At 34.9% G+C, this 18,090-nt stretch overlaps 1 protein-coding gene across 6 annotated transcripts in view; it reads left to right on the top strand.

Moving 5' to 3' along the window:
- SEC22A (SEC22 homolog A, vesicle trafficking protein) overlaps positions 1 to 18,090 on the top strand; it is a 74,738-nt gene that overhangs the window by 15,364 nt on the left and 41,284 nt on the right. For all 6 annotated transcript variants that reach the window (XM_047735271.1, XM_047735277.1, XM_047735260.1 and 3 more), the window contains exons 3-4: positions 2,368 to 2,531; positions 3,870 to 4,064. In XM_047735271.1, the coding sequence (XP_047591227.1) occupies positions 2,368 to 2,531; positions 3,870 to 4,064 (359 nt within the window). The remainder of the gene's footprint in view (positions 1 to 2,367; positions 2,532 to 3,869; positions 4,065 to 18,090) is intronic.

The following is an 18,090-nucleotide window of genomic DNA, read 5'->3' as shown; positions in this document are numbered from 1 at the left end:
GAAGGCAGAGGCTTTAACCACTGAGCCACCCAGGCGCCCAAGAATTTAATAATAACATGAGTTGGGGTGCCTGGCTGGCTTGGTCAGTGGAGTATATGGCTCTTAATCTTGGGGTTGTCATGTTGGATGTGGAGATCACTTAAAAAAAAAAAAAACAACATGAGTTGCTTGAGGGACAGAGAATTGAGTATCTTTGGGTGGAGATAGTGATTTTTTGTTGTTTTTAAAATTTGAACCATGTGAATATATTCTACATATTAAATTTAAAATAATAAATTCTACTTCTACATTATTAGAGAAAAAAGAAGGGAGGGGAATCCATTTTGGATCTGGGTTTGTTCAATAAAGATTGCTGTGCTAGATTAGCAGTGTCTTTCACAGGAGTGAGAGATAATAACTTTTGTGCTATGTTTGCTGCCCCTGATCTAGATGATCTACATTGACAGTTCTATAAAAGAATGTTTAGAGGATTCACTAAGAAGGGTTAATCTGTGTCCCATTCCCTGATTATTTTAAGGGGTTATACAGTTTAGAATTTTTTTTTTCAAGAGAACATGGCTAATTTGAACAGTTCAGTGCTTAATTAGAAGTTTTAAAAAATTTTTTAACTTGTTATTTAGAAATAATTTCAAACTTAGAGAAAAATTATATAAATAAGAATGATAATACATAATACCTATTCCCAGAGTCACCTTTTGTTAACATTTTACCCCATTTAGTTTATCGTTTTTATCTTCCTATCTGATTTATTTTTGTCTGAATCATTTGAGAGAAGCTTAAAATACCATGCCCCTTTATTCCTTACTACTTTGAGGTGTATTTTCTAAGATTAAGGGTATTCGCTTAACAATGGAACAGATACCAGCCCTAGTAATATTGATATCCTACTTGAATCTACTTCCTGTTTTCCATTTTTGTCAGTTGACCCAGAGATGTCCTTCAATAGCATTTTCCCCTTCTCTGGCTCAGGATCCAGATCAGGTTTAGGTATTGCATTTAGTATTGTCTCTTTAGCTTCCTTTGATCAGAAACATTTTACAACCTTTATTTCTTCTTTACAACATTGAGATTTTTTAATATAGCCCCCCCCTTTAAAAAATAGAATGTGGATCATTTTGATATTCTTTCAGGATTAGAGTCAGATTATGCATTCTTGGCTAGAATACTATATAGCTGATATGTCTTTCTGAGGATATCACAACTGAAGGCACAGGAATTCCATCTACCCCTCATTAGTAATGTTAGAGTACTCAGTAGTCAAGATGTTATCTAGTTTCTGCTGTATAATAAATATTTTCCCTTTGCCACAAATAAGTAATCCACGGGAAGACATTTTTAAAATCATGCAAAATTTCCTGCTCCTCACCAAAATTTCCACCTGGATTTACCATTCATTGATTGTCCTTGCTTGATCCAGTCTTTACTGTGTTGGTTGCAAAGATGCTGATTTTTCCAGTTAAGCACTACCTACACATTTACCATTTGGAACTTAGCATTCTGTTGTAAGCAAGAGTTCTCCTATCTACTCCACTTACTTGTTCTTACAAACTCCTCAATTACTCGTATTTAACCAGTGGTTCATACTTCATTATTCTGTGAAGTAGAGGATTTATTTCTGGAATTAGTGGATGACATCAGGAGGTCAGTGACCAACCTGAAATTGTGTGGCAGGTTGTGTGTGTGGACAGTTTTCTGAGGAGGGTGTCCATAACTTTAACCAGAATCTCTAAAGAGGTTTTTTTTTTTTTTTTTAAGAGTTTATTTATTTATTTGACAGAGATAGCAAGTAGGCAGAGAGGCAGGCAGAGAGAGAGGAAGCAGGCTCCCCGCAAGCAGAGAGCCTAATGCGGGACTCAATCCCAGGACCCTGGGATCATGACCTGAGCCAAAGGCAGAGACTTTAACCCACTGAGCCACCCAGGCGCCCCAAGAGTTCTTGATTCAAACAGGATTAAGTCCCACTAGGTTGAATAGTTAAATGTTAAGCTCTCTGTAATCCTTATATATTTGTGTATTCCTTTTAAAAAATTTATTATTTTTATTAACATATATTATTTGCCCCAGGGGTATGTTTGTATATTCTTTGCCGGTTTTCTACCCCAATTGATAAATAACTGAAGTGTTAGAATGGTAGTGTGTGTCCTTCTGTAGGTACATTCCAATTTTTTATCTGCTGTTTTTAACTGCAACTGAAAGTAGTATTATATTTTGGTTTCCTTATTTTTTTTTTGCTGGAATATATAATAAATGTTAATATCTTCATTGCCACTGTAGCAGCAATTTATGGTGTATAGAACCAGTCTTTTGAAGTAACAAATTACCTTGATTTAATTTGAAATTTTAACACGAATGTTTTTTACACTGTAGTTTTATTAGCTCTTTGGGAGTGAGCTACATGATGTTGTGCACTGAAAATTACCCAAATGTTCTGGCCTTCTCTTTCCTGGATGAGCTTCAGAAGGAGTTCATTACTACTTATAACATGATGAAGACAAATACTGCTGTCAGACCATACTGTTTCATTGAATTTGGTAAGGGCCTGATTTTTTTCTTTTCATTATCCTGTCTCTATCCAATCATAAATGATTTTTCATATAATACTGGGGCCAGGGGGAAAACTCAGAAAATTTTGCTCCCTTGCTTTTGATAGAATAACTTGACAAATGGTCAATAAATTATGGCAACTTCTTTTGGCCCATTTGAAAAAAATTGTGTTTGGGCTGTGGAGGGGATTGTGATTATTGGCACAAAGAATTAATCCGAGGGGACAGTCTCTCAATGCGAAATTTGTAAGCCAGAGATTCAGAGTTCTGTGTTTATGTGATAATCTTTTATAGTCTGCTTAATGTAGAATGGAGGTTGGCAAACATTTGCTGGAAAGTACCAGATAGTACATATTTTAAGCTTTAAGGACCATATGGTCTCTGTCACAACTACTCAGCCCTGCCACTGTGGCTTGAAAGCAGCCATAGGCAATACATAATGAGTATAGTTATATTCCAATAAAACTTTATTTACATAAGCAGTCAGCAGGCTCACTTTGGCTTCTGGGCATTAGTTTGCTTGACTCCTGGTGTATGAGGAGAAAAAAGTAAAACCAAGTTGTAAATAATGAAAGTAAAATCAGAAGATATTTAGAAAGTGTCTTTTATTGATTTCACTAAATTCATTGTTTAAAATATACATTCTAATGGTGAAAGCAATAAATATAACAGGTTTTTAAGAATATGCAACTTACAGCATATGTTCTTATGTAATTACAATTGGTAAACACTGACAGACTTAATATTTTATGAGAGATGAAACCATATAAAAATTAAGATTTTGGTTTAAAATTAAAGCTTTTTTTTTGGTTTGTTTTTTAATTTAAAGTAATTCCTTGAAGGGAATATTATAGTAGAAAGTCTCACAGTCATGAAGTGTTAAATCCTTATTTTATTTATATTATTTCTAGAATATAATTTCTGGAGTGAAACACTGATGACTCCATGATATATAAACTATTAAACACAAATAATATTTGAATATTCCATGACAAATTGAGTAGTTTTTTTTTTTTTTTTAAGATTTTATTTATTTATTTGAGAGAGAGAGACAGTGAGAGAGAACATGAGAGGCGAGAAGGTCAGAGGGAGAAGCAGACTGCCCTTGGAGATGGGAGCCTCATATGGGACTTGATCCTGGGACTCCGGGATCGTGACCTGAGCTGAAGGCAGTTGCTTAACCAACTGAGCCACCCAGGTGCCCCAGATTTAGTAATTTTTGGACAAAAAATTAAACTGTTGATCTGCAGAATTTATTCTATAAATATCACACTCTTAAATTAATTAACAAATGACTGCAAGGAAATTTATTTTTATTTTGCATAGATAACTTCATTCAGAGGACCAAGCAGCGATATAATAATCCCAGGTCTCTTTCAACAAAGATAAATCTGTCTGACATGCAGATGGAAATCAAGTTGAGGCCCCCTTATCAAATTTCCATGTGTGAACTGGGGTCGGCCAATGGAGTCACATCTGCATTTTCTATTGACTATAAAGGTGCTGGTAAGATTTCTTCTGGTGAGTTATGGATCTCAGTTACAAACTATTTCATTAAAAAAAACTTTTTTGTAAGAACTGAGTAACTCTTGTAAATTAATTACTTTATTCTAATATTTTAAAGCAAGTACATGAGAGAATGTTGAAATTTAAAGTAATTCTCCCAGTAGTTTACATGGTAATCTACTAGATATGTGACTAATCAGGAGAATACTTTCAATAGCAATCTCAGAGGAACTCTGCTAGGGACATGTTTAAGAATTTTTTTAATTGTTTCTTAAATATTTCTTTATAATTTGTTTTCAAGAAGTGAATAATTGTTAATTTGTAATATATATTTATGTACATGTAAGTGTTTTGCATTATATCAGAATGGCTACATTCAAGGGCAGGTTTCTCGATTATCATAGAAAATGGGATTATCTACCCAAACCTACCCTCCCAAACAAGAAATACCATATTCAACAGTTGTGACAATAGAGAATCTGTTTAAAAATGGAAACCTCATTATTGTATAAGGTAGCATATGTCATTGTTGAATTGATTGTTTAAAAAATTCCATGTAATTCCAACTTGTTTGTTTAAGTTCTCTGACTTTTTCTCTGCTTGTCAGCTATTCCAGAATAGCACTTCAGAACTTTGAAATCAGCAGTTCTGTGTTCTTTCTATCCTATTACTCTGATCAATTGCAGATATAATCAGTTTCCTTAGCCTTTTGTTCTGTGACATTTTGAAACCCTCCCCTTCCTGGAAGCTGCTTCTGTGTGTGCTTTAGTTTGTTAGTATTCTTCAAATGTGGCATTCAGGACCGAACACATTTCTTCAGTTGATTAATTCAAATTATGGGAGAAAGGGGGATGCAAATTTTAGTAAAATAATCCAGTCATTCAGGAAACAAACACAAAAACAGGCAAATACCAGTAGCAAGCCCCAGGAGAGGAAGTGGATCAGTACTCATAGTTGTTACAATATGTTTTCTAAAATGTCCAGTTTCCAACAAAAAATATAAGACGTGTGGAGGAAGAGGAAAGTATAATCCATATATGAGGGGGGGAAAAGCAGGTAATAGAAACTGCCTTTAAGAGTGATCAGATGTCAGATTTAACAAAGACTTTGAAGTAGCCATTGTAACTATGTTCAGAGAACTAAAGGAAACCATGATTAAAGAAGTAAGGAAGGTATGACAATGATGTATCAAATAGACAATATCAATAAATAAATAGAAATTATAAAGAAAAAGAGCCAGCTGGAACTTCTGGAATTAAACCAATATACTTGAAATAAAAAATTTACTAGTAGGCTCAGCAGTAGAATTGAACTGACAGTAGCAAAAGTTAGCAGATTTGAAGATAAATCAGTAGAGATTTTTCAATCCAAAGAACAGAGGAAAAAGAAGGAAGAAGAAAGAACAGAACCTCACAAAAATGTGGAGCACTTAAGCACACCAGTATATGCATGATGGGAGAACCAGAAGGAGAGGAGAAAAGGAAAGGAGCAGAAAAAGTATTTGAAGCAATTATGGGTGAAAAGGTTCCGGATTTACTCAACAACATTACTCCTCCAGGAAGCTCATTGAGTTCCAAATAACCATGCAAGAGGTCCACAAATAGATGAATCATATTAAAAATCTGGAAGATCAAGACAATGAGAAAATCTTGAAACCAGTGAGAGAAAAAAACAACTTGTCACTTATAAGGGAGCCCCAGTAAGATTAACAGCTGACTTCTCAACAGAAACAGTGGCAATCAGGAGGCAGTGGGACATGTTCAAAATGCTCAAAGAAAGAAAAAAGTATTAGTCAAGAATCCTATATCCAGCACAGCTATCGTTCAAAAATAAGGTGAAATAAAGACATTTGCAGATAGCAGAAGCTGAGAGAATTGTTGCTGGCAGACTCATATTACAAGAATTACTAAAGGAAATTCTTTAGGCTGACAAGTGATCTAGACAGTAATTTGAATCCACACCAACAAAATCAAAGAAAAACAGTAAAGGTAATTATAAGACAGTCATTTTTTTCTTCTTTGTTTTGTTGACTGATATAAAAAGTAAGTGTATAAAACTAATGTATTATTGGCCTATAACGTATAGAAATGTAATATATATTTTTCATAACAGCACACAGGAGGTGGATGGGAGCAGAACTTCACTGGACTAAAGAAATGACTCCAGATGATAATTTGAATCCACAGGAACAAATGAAGAAAGCCAGAAGTGATAAGAATTTATATTAATAAAACTTACAAAAATTGCTGTCCTCTTAGTTGCTCTAAAAGACATAAAATAATGTAAAGTAATAATTGTTAACAATGTATTTTGGGGTTTGTAATGTTTATAAATGTAATTTGTATACAACAATACCACAAAAAGGGAAGAAAAGGAATAGCGCTCTATAGGAGTAATGTTCCTATAGCTCTTTGGAATTAAGTTAGTATAAATATGAAGCTATTTCTGGTAAGACGTATATGGGAAGTCCTAGAGTAGCCACTAAGTAAATCACTTAAAAAATAGTGAAAATCATTAAAGAAATTAAAGTGCTACAGTATAAAACATTCATTTAATGCAATGATAGACTGAAGGAGAAATAGAGCAAAAAGGGCATAACACATAAATAAGTAAAATGGCATATGTAAATCACTGTCAATAATTAATGAGATTGGATTTAAAAATGTGAGTGGATGAAACATTCCAGTCAAAAGTTGAAAATTATAAAAGTGGATTAAAAAAATCAAAAGGTAGAAATAGATTGAAAGTTAAAGGAAAAAAAACATATAATGCAAATAGTAACTGAAAGAGAGGTGGAGCGGCTTTTTGATACTAGACAAAATGGGTTTTAGGACAAAATTTGCTACTAGAGACAAAGAAGGACATTTTATAATGATAATGATAAAAAGTTAATTGATTAACATGTAACAATTATAAAAATATAGGTGCATTTAACAACAAAGCTCTCAAATACATGAAACAAAATCTGCCAGAAATGAAGGGAGACATAGACACTTAAACAGTAATGGTTGAAGACTTAATACCCAACTTTCAATAATGGATAGAATAGGCAGAAGATAAACAAGGGAACAGAAGATTTGAACAATGCCATAAACCAACTAAATCTAATAGCTATAGAACACTCCAGTTAACATTAGAAAATATATTCTTAAGCATATGTGGAACATTCTCCTGTAGGGTAGACTTTATGCTAAGCCATTAAAATACAAAACCTTCATAAATTTAATAGGCTAACAATAATACAAAGTACATTCTGTAACTGCAGTGAAATGAAATTAGATGTTAATAACAAAAGAATTTGCAAAACTCAAATATGTGGAAATTAATACACTCTTGAATAATAAATGGGTCAAAGAAGAAATCAAAAGGGGAATTTATACTGAGAGATGAATGAAGATGAAGGCACAATATAACGAAATCTGAGATGCAGCTAAAGTTGTACTTAGAGGAAATTTTATTGCTATGAATACCTTTTTTTTTTTAAAGAAGATCTCAAATGAATAATGATCTGCCTAAAGATAATAGAAAAAAAAGCAAATTAAACCTAAAATAAAGAGGAAGGAAATAATCAAGATTATGAAATGAAAATTAAATAGAAAATAGAAGAATAGAGAAAAATCAATAAAACCAAAAACTGGTTCTTTGAAAAGATAAAATTAACAATCCTTTAGCTAGATTGACCGAGAAAAAAGAAATTACTAGAATCAGAAATGAAAGGACATTTCTACTGATCTTACAAAATAAAGGATTTTAAAGGAACACTGAACAGTTGTGTGCTGATGAATTAGACAACCTTGATGAAATGGGCATATTCTTAGAGATACACAAATTACTAAAACGGACTCAAGAAGAAATAAATAAACTGTATCCAAAATAGGGATTAAATTGCTAATAAGAAACTACCGGGTTGCTTGGGTGGTTCAGTCAGTTAAAAATCTGCTTTCGGCTCAGGTCAATATCTGGGGTCTTGGGATCAAGCCCTGCATTGGGCTCCATGCTCAGACAAGAGCCTGCTTCTCCCTCTCCCTCTGCTTTTTCCCTTGCTTGTGTGTGCTCACTCTTCTCTGTCAAATAAATTAAATCTTAAAAAAAAAAAAATCCAGAAAGGAAATAGTAAAAAAAAAAGGGGGGGGGGGGGGGAGAAAGAAACTACTGACAGGGGTTCCTGGCTGGCTAAATGGGTGAATGGGACTCTTTTGGGTGTAGAGATTACTTAAAAATAAAAATCTTTAAAAAAACAAAAAGGAGAAAAAAAGAAACCATTGACAAAACCCTAGTTTGAAATGGCTTCACTGGAGAATTTTACCAGTTTAAGAATTAACCAGTTCTTTAGAAACTCTTCCAAAAAATGGAAGAGAGGGAAAACTTTTCAACCCATTCTTTGAGGCCAGTATTATCCTAATACAAAACTAGATAAAGACATCACAAGAAAACTACAGACTAATAATATCTCATATGAATATGGACCACAGTCCTCAAAAAAAAAAAAAAAAAATGCCAGCAGACCAAATCCAGCCACATAAAAATTACTATATACTGTGACCAAGTGGGATTAATCCAGGAATGCAGGGTTGGTTTACATCTGAAAATCAATTAATATATACAATATCAACAGAATAAAAAACAAAATCTCATGGTCATCTCAGTAGATAAAAAGCATTTTTTAAAAGTCTCAACAGTCTTTCATTATTAAAAATACCCAGCAAACTAGGAATAGAAACTTGTTCAGTGTGATCATCTGCAGAAAACCCAAGCTGTACTCAGATGTAATGGTGAAAGATTGATGCTTTCTCCTAAGATCAGGAACAAGACAGCAATGTCTGTTCTTAGTAGTTTTTTTTTTTTTTTTTAAGATGTATTTATTTGAGAGAGCAAAAGCCAATGTGGTTGGGGGGCAGAGGGAGAGAGAAACTCAAGCAGACTCCTGATGAGTGTGAATCCCAAAACTGGGCTTGATCCTCATGACTGTGAGATCAGACCCAAGCTGAAACCAAGAGTCAAATGCTTAACTGACTGCACTATCCAGGCACTCCTCGCAAGTTCTATTCAACATGGTATCTGAGGTCTTAGATAGAGCTGTTGAACAAGGAAAAGGAAAAAAAAAAAGCATCTGATTGCAAAGGGAGAAGTAAAATAACTTCATATATAACATGATCTTAAATATAGAAAATCCTAAAGATTCCACTAAAAAAAACTATTAAAACCCAACATCTTTAGCAAGGTTGCAGGATACAAGATCAATATACAAAAATCATTTATGTTCTATATACCAGTAATGAACAATCTGAAAATGAAATTAAGAAAATCCTAGCAACTACTAGATGAAACAAGACAGATTATACTTTGTATTGTTTGCAATTTAAAAGAAAGAAAATTCCTTACAATGAAAACTACAAAACATAGAAAAAAATTTAGAAAACCTAAATTAATGGCAAGTTGTCCAATGTTCATAGAAGACAATATTGTTAAAACTGGCTGTACTTCTCCAACTTACATATAGATTCAGCAAAATCTCTGAAAATTTCAGCTGTTTTTTTTTTTTTTTTGGCAGAAATTGACAAGCTGATCCTAACATTTATTTGGAAATACCACAGGTCAAAATAGTCAAAATAATCTTGAAAAAGAATAAAAATGAAGGATTCACACTTCCAAGCAGAAATGAACCCTTACTTTATAGTCAGTTAATTTTTAATAGGGATGCCAAGAGAGTGGTGAAAGAATAGACTTTTCAACAAATGATGATGGGACAAGTGGATATCCACTTGCAAAAGAATGAAGTTGGACCTCTACCTTAAAAATTTAAAAAGCTAAAAATGGACCAAAGACTTAAATTTAACCACTAAAACTATACAACTTTTAGAAGAAAACATAGATGTAAAATCTTTGTGACTTTGTATTAGACAGTGTTTTTTTAGACTTGACACCAAAAACACAAAGAAGAAAAAAAAGTGGGCTTCATCAAAGTTAAGAAATGGACTTTTGGGACTTCATCAAAATCAAAAGCTTCTGCACAGCAAAGGAAACAGTCAACAAAACAAAGAGGCAACCCACGGAATGGGAGAAGATATTTGCAAATGACAGTACAGACAAAAGGTTGATATCCAGGATCTATAAAGAACTCCTCAAACTCAACACACACAAAACAGAAAATCATATCAAAAAATGGGCAAAAGATATGAACAGACACTTCTCCAATGAAGACATACAAATGGCTATCAGACACAGGAAAAAATGTTCATCATCACTAGCCATCAGGGAGATTCAAATTAAAACCACATTGAGATACCACCTTACACCACTTAGAATGGCCAAAATTAGCAAGACAGGAAACACCATGTGTTGGAGGGGATGTGGAGAACAGGGAACCCTCTTACACTGTTGGTGGGAATGCAAGTTGGTACAGCCACTTTGGAGAACAGTGTGGAGATTCCTCAAGAAATTAAAAATAGAGCTTCCCTATGACCCTGCAATTGCACCACTGGGTATTTACCCCAAAGATACAGATGTAGTGAGAAGAAGGGCCATCTGTACCCCAATGTTTATAGCAGCAATGGCCACGGTCACCAAATTGTGGAAAGAACCAAGATGCCCTTCAATGGACGAATGGATAAGGAAGATGTGGTCCATATACACTATGGAGTATTATGCCTCCATCAGAAAGGATGAATACCCAACTTTTGTAGCAACATGGACGGGACTGGAAGAGATTATGCTGAGTGAAATAAGCCAAGCAGAGAGAGTCAATTATCATATGGTTTCACTTATTTGTGGAGCATAACAAATAGCATGGAGGACAAGGGGAGATGGAGAGGAGAAGGGAGTTGAGGGAAATTGGAAGGGGAGGTGAACCATGAGAGATTATGGACTCTGAAAAACAATCTGAGGGTTTTGAAGGGGCCGGGGGTGGGAGGTTGGGGGAACCAGGTGGTGGGTATTGGAGAGGGCACAGATTGCATGGAGCACTGGGTGTGGTGCAAAAACAATGAATACTGTTACGCTGAAGATAAATTTAAAAAATTAAAAAAAATTTTTTTTTTTTTAGGTGGAGCACCTGCGTGGCTCAGTGGGTTAAAGCCTCTGCTTTCAGCTCAGGTCATGATCCCAGAGTCCTGGGAAAGAGCCCCCATGTTGGGTTCTCCGCTCAGTGGGGAGCCTGCTTCCCCCCCTCTCTCTCTGCCTGCCTCTCTGCCTACTTGTGATCTCTGTCTGTCAAATAAATAAATAAAATCTTAAAAAAAAATTTTTTTTTTAAAGTAGGCTTCATGGTCAGTGTGGAGCCCAGTGCAGGGCTTGAACTCACAACTCTGAGACCAAGAGTCAGACACTTAATGCTTAACTGACTGAACCATCCAGATGCCCCCAAAGTTAAAAATTTTGTTTTTTAACAGACACTATCAATAAATTGAAGATAATCCACAGAAAATCATATATTTCCTAAGGGATTTGTATCGAGAATATATAAGTAACAACAATAACAATAAAAAGATAATCAGTTTTTAAATGAGAAAAGGATTTGAATAGATACTTCTATGAAAATGTGCAGCTGGCTAAATAACATGAAAAGATGCTCCACCTTATTAGTCATCATGGAATGGAAAGCAAATGATAAGGCGATACCACTTCACACCCACTAGGATGGCTGTAGTTTTAAAAAGTAGTAAAGTATTAGCAAAGATATGGAGAAATTGGAATGTTCCTCTAATGCTGCTAGTGTTGCAAAATGGTGAGCTGCTTTGGAAAATATTGTGGAAGTTCCTTAAAAAGGTAAATATAGTTACCACATGACCTCACAATTCTCATCCTTGAGAATTGTGAGTTGAAAATGTAAGTCTGAATAAAAATCTGTACGTGAATATTTTTAGCACTATGATTCATAGAAGCCAAGAAGTTGAAATAATGCAAACATCCATCATCTGATGAATGAATTAATAAAATATGGTGTATACATGCATCTGAATATTAAGGAGTTAAAAAGGAATGAAGTATTGGTGCATGATACAACATGGATGAACCTTAAAAACATTATGCTAAATGAGAGAAGCCAGATACAAAAGGCCATATATTTACAGTTTCATTTATACAAAGTGTTCAGAATAGGCAAACCCATAGAGACAGAAAGTAGCCTAATGGTTGACAGGAGCTGGAGAGGTACAGGGAACTAGGCAGTGACTACTAATACTTATGAGATTTCTTTTTGAGGTGATGGAGATTGTGGAATTAGATAATGATTGCACAATTCTATAAATATTAAAACTCTTTTTAATTATATACTTTTATTTTTAGAGAATGTGCATGTGTGTTTGCAAGTAGGAGCAGGGCAGAGGGAGAGGGAGAGAGAGAATCTTAAGCAGGCTCAATGCTCAGTACAGGGCCTGATGTGGAGGTAGATCTCACAACCCTGAGATCATGGCCTGAGCCAAAATCAAGAGTTGGATGCTTAACCAATTGTGCTCCCCCAGGTGCCCCTGAATTATATACTTTTATTTATTTATTTTATTTTTTTTTAAAGATTTTATTTATTTATTTGACAGACAGAGATCACAAGTAGGCAGAGAAGCAGGCAGAGAGAAAGGAGGAAGCAGGCTCCCCACTGAGCAGAGAGCCCGATGCGGAGCTCGATCCCAGGACCCTGAGATCATGACCCGAGCCGAAGACAGCGGCCTAACCCACTGAGCCACCCAGGCGCCCCTGAATTATATACTTTTAAAGGGCGAATTTTATTGTATTCAGATTATATTTCAATTTTTTAAATCAGTAATTAATGAGAGAGTTATTACTTTCAAGACTTCTTCCAGTAGTGATTGAGTAGGCAATTCAGACCAATAGTTCCACAAAATACATGTAGGGAAGGTGAGTAGAATGTATATATTCTATAGAATATGTAGGTAAAAAAAAACATGTATATATATATAGGTCTGATATGATACAGAATTTAAAATATAATCTTCCTGAAGTCTTTGGATATCCAACAAGATTAAGAATTACTGGGATATAGAAAAGGATGGAGGCCTATGGAGATGAGCTTAATGTTTGAAGCTATTTTTTCTTTTGGGGCTTTTACCATACTGGAGGGAACAGTTGTGACAGCCACTCAAGACTAGGGAGACAGGGTTTAGAAAGTAGGGTCCACCAAGCCTCCACCCCAGCTTTGGGTTTGGGCTTTAGATGTTGGCACTCTAGGAATATAGGTAGGCAGGAGTATGAAGTAGACAGTCTTTTAGGAGGACTGCAGCTTAGTTTTGAATCATATTGGTCTCTAAAATTGGATTGAGTGAATTCCACGGTGCTATGCTCCAAATATACTGGCAGAAGCAAACAAACGTGTTTCCTAAAGGGAATAGTCGCATAAGCTTCAAATTATATCTACAATAATATTTTGAAAATAGAATGGTAAACAGTGAAGTAACCAGGCATAAATCACCGGGCACTTGGATTACAAGAACACAAACCATTACACACACACACACCCCCACCCACCCCTGGTCTCCTAGGAGTCATGGAAGCCAGAAGACCATTTAGGTATCTTCTGACGGTTAAAAGAAAATAACTACAAATGTGGATTCTGTGCTTAACAAAAATATACTGAAAAAATGAAATGGCAAGAGTGGCTATCCTTGTGGTGTTCCTGATCTTAGCAGGGAAAGCATTCAGTCTTTCACGGTTAAATATGATGTCAACTTAGGGTTTATGTAAATGCTTTTTTTTATCCAGTTGATAAAATGCCTTTATATTCCCAGTTTGATGTATGGTTTGTATCAGAAATGAAAGTTACATTGTGTCACTTTGTCTAAATTTATTTATTGAAATGATTGTATGGTTTTTCTTTTTAAAGTCATTATGTGGCAAATTACATTGATTGCTTTCCAAATGTTAAACCAACCTTGCATTTCTGTGATAAACCCCACTTGGTTATAATATCCTTTTTATATATTGTGAGATTCAATTTGCTAACATTTAAAAATTTTATATATGTTTTCATGTGGGAATTGGTTTATAGTTTGTTTATAGTTTTCCTTTTTTGTAATGTTTTTGTCTGGTTTTGCTATCAGATTAACATTGGTCTCAGAATAGATTGGGAGATATATTTTCTTTTCTTCCATTTTTTTTGAAAATGTTTCTGTAGAATTTTTATTTCTTCTTTGTTCAGTATCGTGAAGCTTTTTGAGCGTCTGGTTTTCTTTGTGGAAAGGTTTTTAACTACAAACCAATTCCTTTGATGAATGTTCAAGTTATCTGTTTCTTGAGTGAGTTTTAGTAGTTTGATTTTTTTGAAGGAAACTGTTTATCTTGCCTAAGTTACTGAACTTTGGGGCATAAGTTAATACTTTCTTATCCCTTTAATATCTGTAGAATTGCAGTGATACAATCATTCTCATTTCTGATATTGGAAATTTTTGTCTTTTGCTTCTTTCTCCTGATCATTTTTATTAGAGCTTAGCGGTTTTATTGATTTTCTTAAAGAACCAGCTTTTGGTTTCATTGACCTTTTTATTGTTTTTTTTTTTTTAAATTTCATTGATTTATGATCTGATTTGTACTACTTTCTGTCTTCTGCTCACTTAGGGTTTAATTTACTCTTCTTTTTCTAGGTTCTTGAGGCAGAAGTTGAGGTTATTTAAAAAAATGTGGAGGTTATTTTTTTATTTGAGATCTTACTTCTTTTTAAATAGGTATTTAATAGTATATATTTTCCTATAAATATTGCTTTAGCTACATTCATAAAGTTTAATATATTTGTATTTTCACTTTCATACTATTTAAAATGCTTTTTAATTTCCCTTTTAGTTTCTTTTATGATCCACGGATTGTTTAGAAATGTGTTACATAGTTTTAAGAATTTAGAGATTTTTCCAGATACCTTCATTTCTTGATTTATAACTTAACTCCATTGTGGTCAGATACCAAATTTTGTATGATTCTAATTCTTTTAAGTTTATTGAAACTTGTTTTAGTCTCCCAGAATATGTTCTATCTTGGCCATTTTTCTGTGTTCTGTGTTGAAAAGAATGTGTATTCTATTATTGTAGGGTGGACCTCTATAAATGTCATTTAGATCAAGTTGATGATAATGTTCAAATCTTTCATATCCTTTCTGATTTTCTGTAGACTCTCAGTTATTGAGAAGGTGGTGGTGAACTCTGACTATATTTGTGAATTTGTATCTTTCTTCTTTTAGGTCTCTGTCAGTTTTTGTTTTAAATATTTTAAAGCTTATTAAATATTTAGGATTGTTTTGTTCTCTTGATGCATGGACTCCTTTGTCATTTTGAAATGACCTTTATACCTAATAATATTCTTAGTTCTGCAATCTACTTTATTAATACAGTCACTCTAACTTTTTCAAGTAGTATTGTAATAGTGTATCTTTTTCTGTCTTTTTTCTTTTAACATTTCTGGGTCTTTCTATTTACAGTGGTTGCTTTTTAGGTATTATTTAGTTGAGTCTGTTGGGGAAAAAAAATCCAGTTTGACAGTATCTGCCTTTTCATTTAGGTATTTAGGCGTTTAGGCCACTTATATTTAATGTGTTTATTAATGTGGTTGGGCTTTTTTTTTTTTTTTTTAGATTTTATTTATTTATTTGTGAGAGAGAGCAAGAGAGTTAAAGAGTGAGCACAGGCAGGCAGAATGGCAGGCAGAGGCAGAGGGAGAAGCAGGCTTCCCCGCCAAGCAAGGAGCCCGATGTGGGACTCAATCCCAAGATGCTGGGATCATGACCTGAGCCGAAGGCAGCCGCTTAACCAACTGAGCCACCCAGGCGTCCCGGGCTTTTTTTTTTTTAAGATTTTATTTTTAAGTAAGCATTACACCCCTCATGGGGCTCGGACCCACAACCACAAGATCAAGAGTCATATGCTCCACTGACTAGCCAGCTAGGTGCCCCCATATGGTTGGGTTCAAACCTATCATCATGATTGTTTGTTTTCTTTTTATCCCATCTGCTTTTAGTCACCTTTTTCTATTTTTCTGCCTTCCTTTAAATTATTTTTTGATCCCTTTTCTGTTCTTGGTTGACTTATTATACCTCTTCATTTCTTTGTTTGTTTTAGCAGGTGCCTTAGGGTTTATAGTATATACCTGATAGTTCATGGTAGGGGCACTAGTTTCTGCCATGGCCAAAAAGGAAGCCAGGAACTAGTTCTTGAAATGAAAACATTTTTCTTTTTGCCTAAGGGCCATTGCTTCAAAACCCAGGAGCCTCTTTTATGATTCTTCTTTCCGAATTTGCTACAGACTCAAAACATTATCTGTATGTTCTGCAAATATTTTGAACACCATTAGATCCGTGAGTCATAAGGGCTGAGTGGCAAAATGTTCTGTAATGCAGTCTAGATCTTTCAGTTGCTTTGGCTCTCTTCAGCCATTGTTATTCAGTAAACATGTTGGAGCAGTTTACTCAAGTCTTGTAATGTTGCTTTTGAAATCTAGAAAGGCATACTCAGCAGCATATCTTTTCTTAGTGGTACGGGTTGCAAGGTCCATCTTGATTTTTACATTTAGTATACTTGAGACCATTAACCTCCAGAAACTTGACTGAGGTGGTAGGCTCCTATAATTTTGTTATTATTTTCCATACTCTTCCATACATGTATCATCTCAGGGTATCTGCTGTCTGTTCTTCAGATCCTGGCAGCATGAGGTTATCAACAAAATGAATCAGTATAATGTTCCAGGAGGTGTTAAGATGTTGGGTCCTTACAGGCCAAGGATCAGCAGACGTTTTCTATATATGGCCAGATAGCAAATATTTTAGATTTTATAGACCATATAAATGGTCTCTGTTGCAACTACTTCACTCTGCTGGTATAATATAAAAACAAACATAGACAATGTGTGAAAGAATAGGTAAAGCTGTTTTGCAGTGAAGCTCTGTTTATAAAAACAGGTGGTGGGCTGGATTTGACCTGTGGGTCATAGTTTGCCAACCCCTGCTACATACTAATCTCTTGCTTAGAGTTGATATAACCTGCTGGCAATATAGTAAATGTACTAAATGTGCTGCTATCTCTCTTTCTCTCTCTCTCTCTCTTTTCTGAGCGAGAGCTCAAGGGAGTGCTGGGGGAAGGGGGTGAGGGAGAGAGAATCCCAAGCAGACTGATGCTCAGTGTGGCGCCTGACATGGGGCTCAGTCTTACAACCCAGAGATCATGACCTGAGCCAAAATCAAGAGTTGGGTGCTTAACTGACTGTGCCCCCCAGGTGCTCCTATGCCCTGCTATCTTTATCAGGTAAAAGCAAAATGCTTCTGATTTTCTCTGTTTATTAGGTAGAGAAGAAAGTGTTAGCAAATTAGCACCTACATGTCATAGAATTAGTTGATTGTTCCATATGGAAAAGCGTGTGCAGTTGGAACCCACAGTAATCTGTTGTCTTCCTCTAAGACACTCTCATTTTGGAGCCTTAAACTGGAGAGTTAAATGGGTGTGTAGTAGGAATCACTATCTGTGCATATTTTCATAAGCCTTGGATGATGACACTGATTTCTGCATTTACCTTAGGGATTGATATTTTGATGATGTTTGGGTGGGGGAAGCTCCATGGCTTCCATTGGCCTTTCCTTTTCTAATAGTTCTCATTCCAAAGATCTGGCAGTCAGTGTTGCTACCAGAGTATCTGTCCATTACTGTACACACTCAGGATCTAGAAAATTAGTCTTTAATTTGGGGTAGGGGTCCATCCAACTTGACCTACCAAGAGAGAAATTCTGTTAGAAAGTTCATGTATTGTTTGACTTCTGTAAGTCCCCACTCTGACCTGTAGTCTACAGTGGTATCTTGGATCACCAGACAGCAGACACTGGAAGATGGAGGAACATCTGGGATTTGGTAATTGTTTTAAGAAAGAGAGAGAAGAAATTTTAAGAAAGAGAAGTTTTTAAGTAATTCACAGTTAGAACTTACTTTAATATTAACATAAAATTTTCTTTTAATCCAGATGAAACCTGGGTAATACTTCCTATAATCTCTGAGTTTAAGTATGTTTTCCTATTTTCTTTCCTGAATAAAGTTATTTACTTTATTTTGGAATTTGGTTAATAATC

This window comes from Lutra lutra, chromosome 1 (genome assembly GCF_902655055.1).
Source record: "Lutra lutra chromosome 1, mLutLut1.2, whole genome shotgun sequence".
Classification (NCBI taxonomy): domain Eukaryota; kingdom Metazoa; phylum Chordata; class Mammalia; order Carnivora; family Mustelidae; genus Lutra; species Lutra lutra.
The sequence above is the reverse complement of the archived record's forward strand: the minus strand, read 5'-3'. Positions and strand labels throughout refer to the sequence as shown.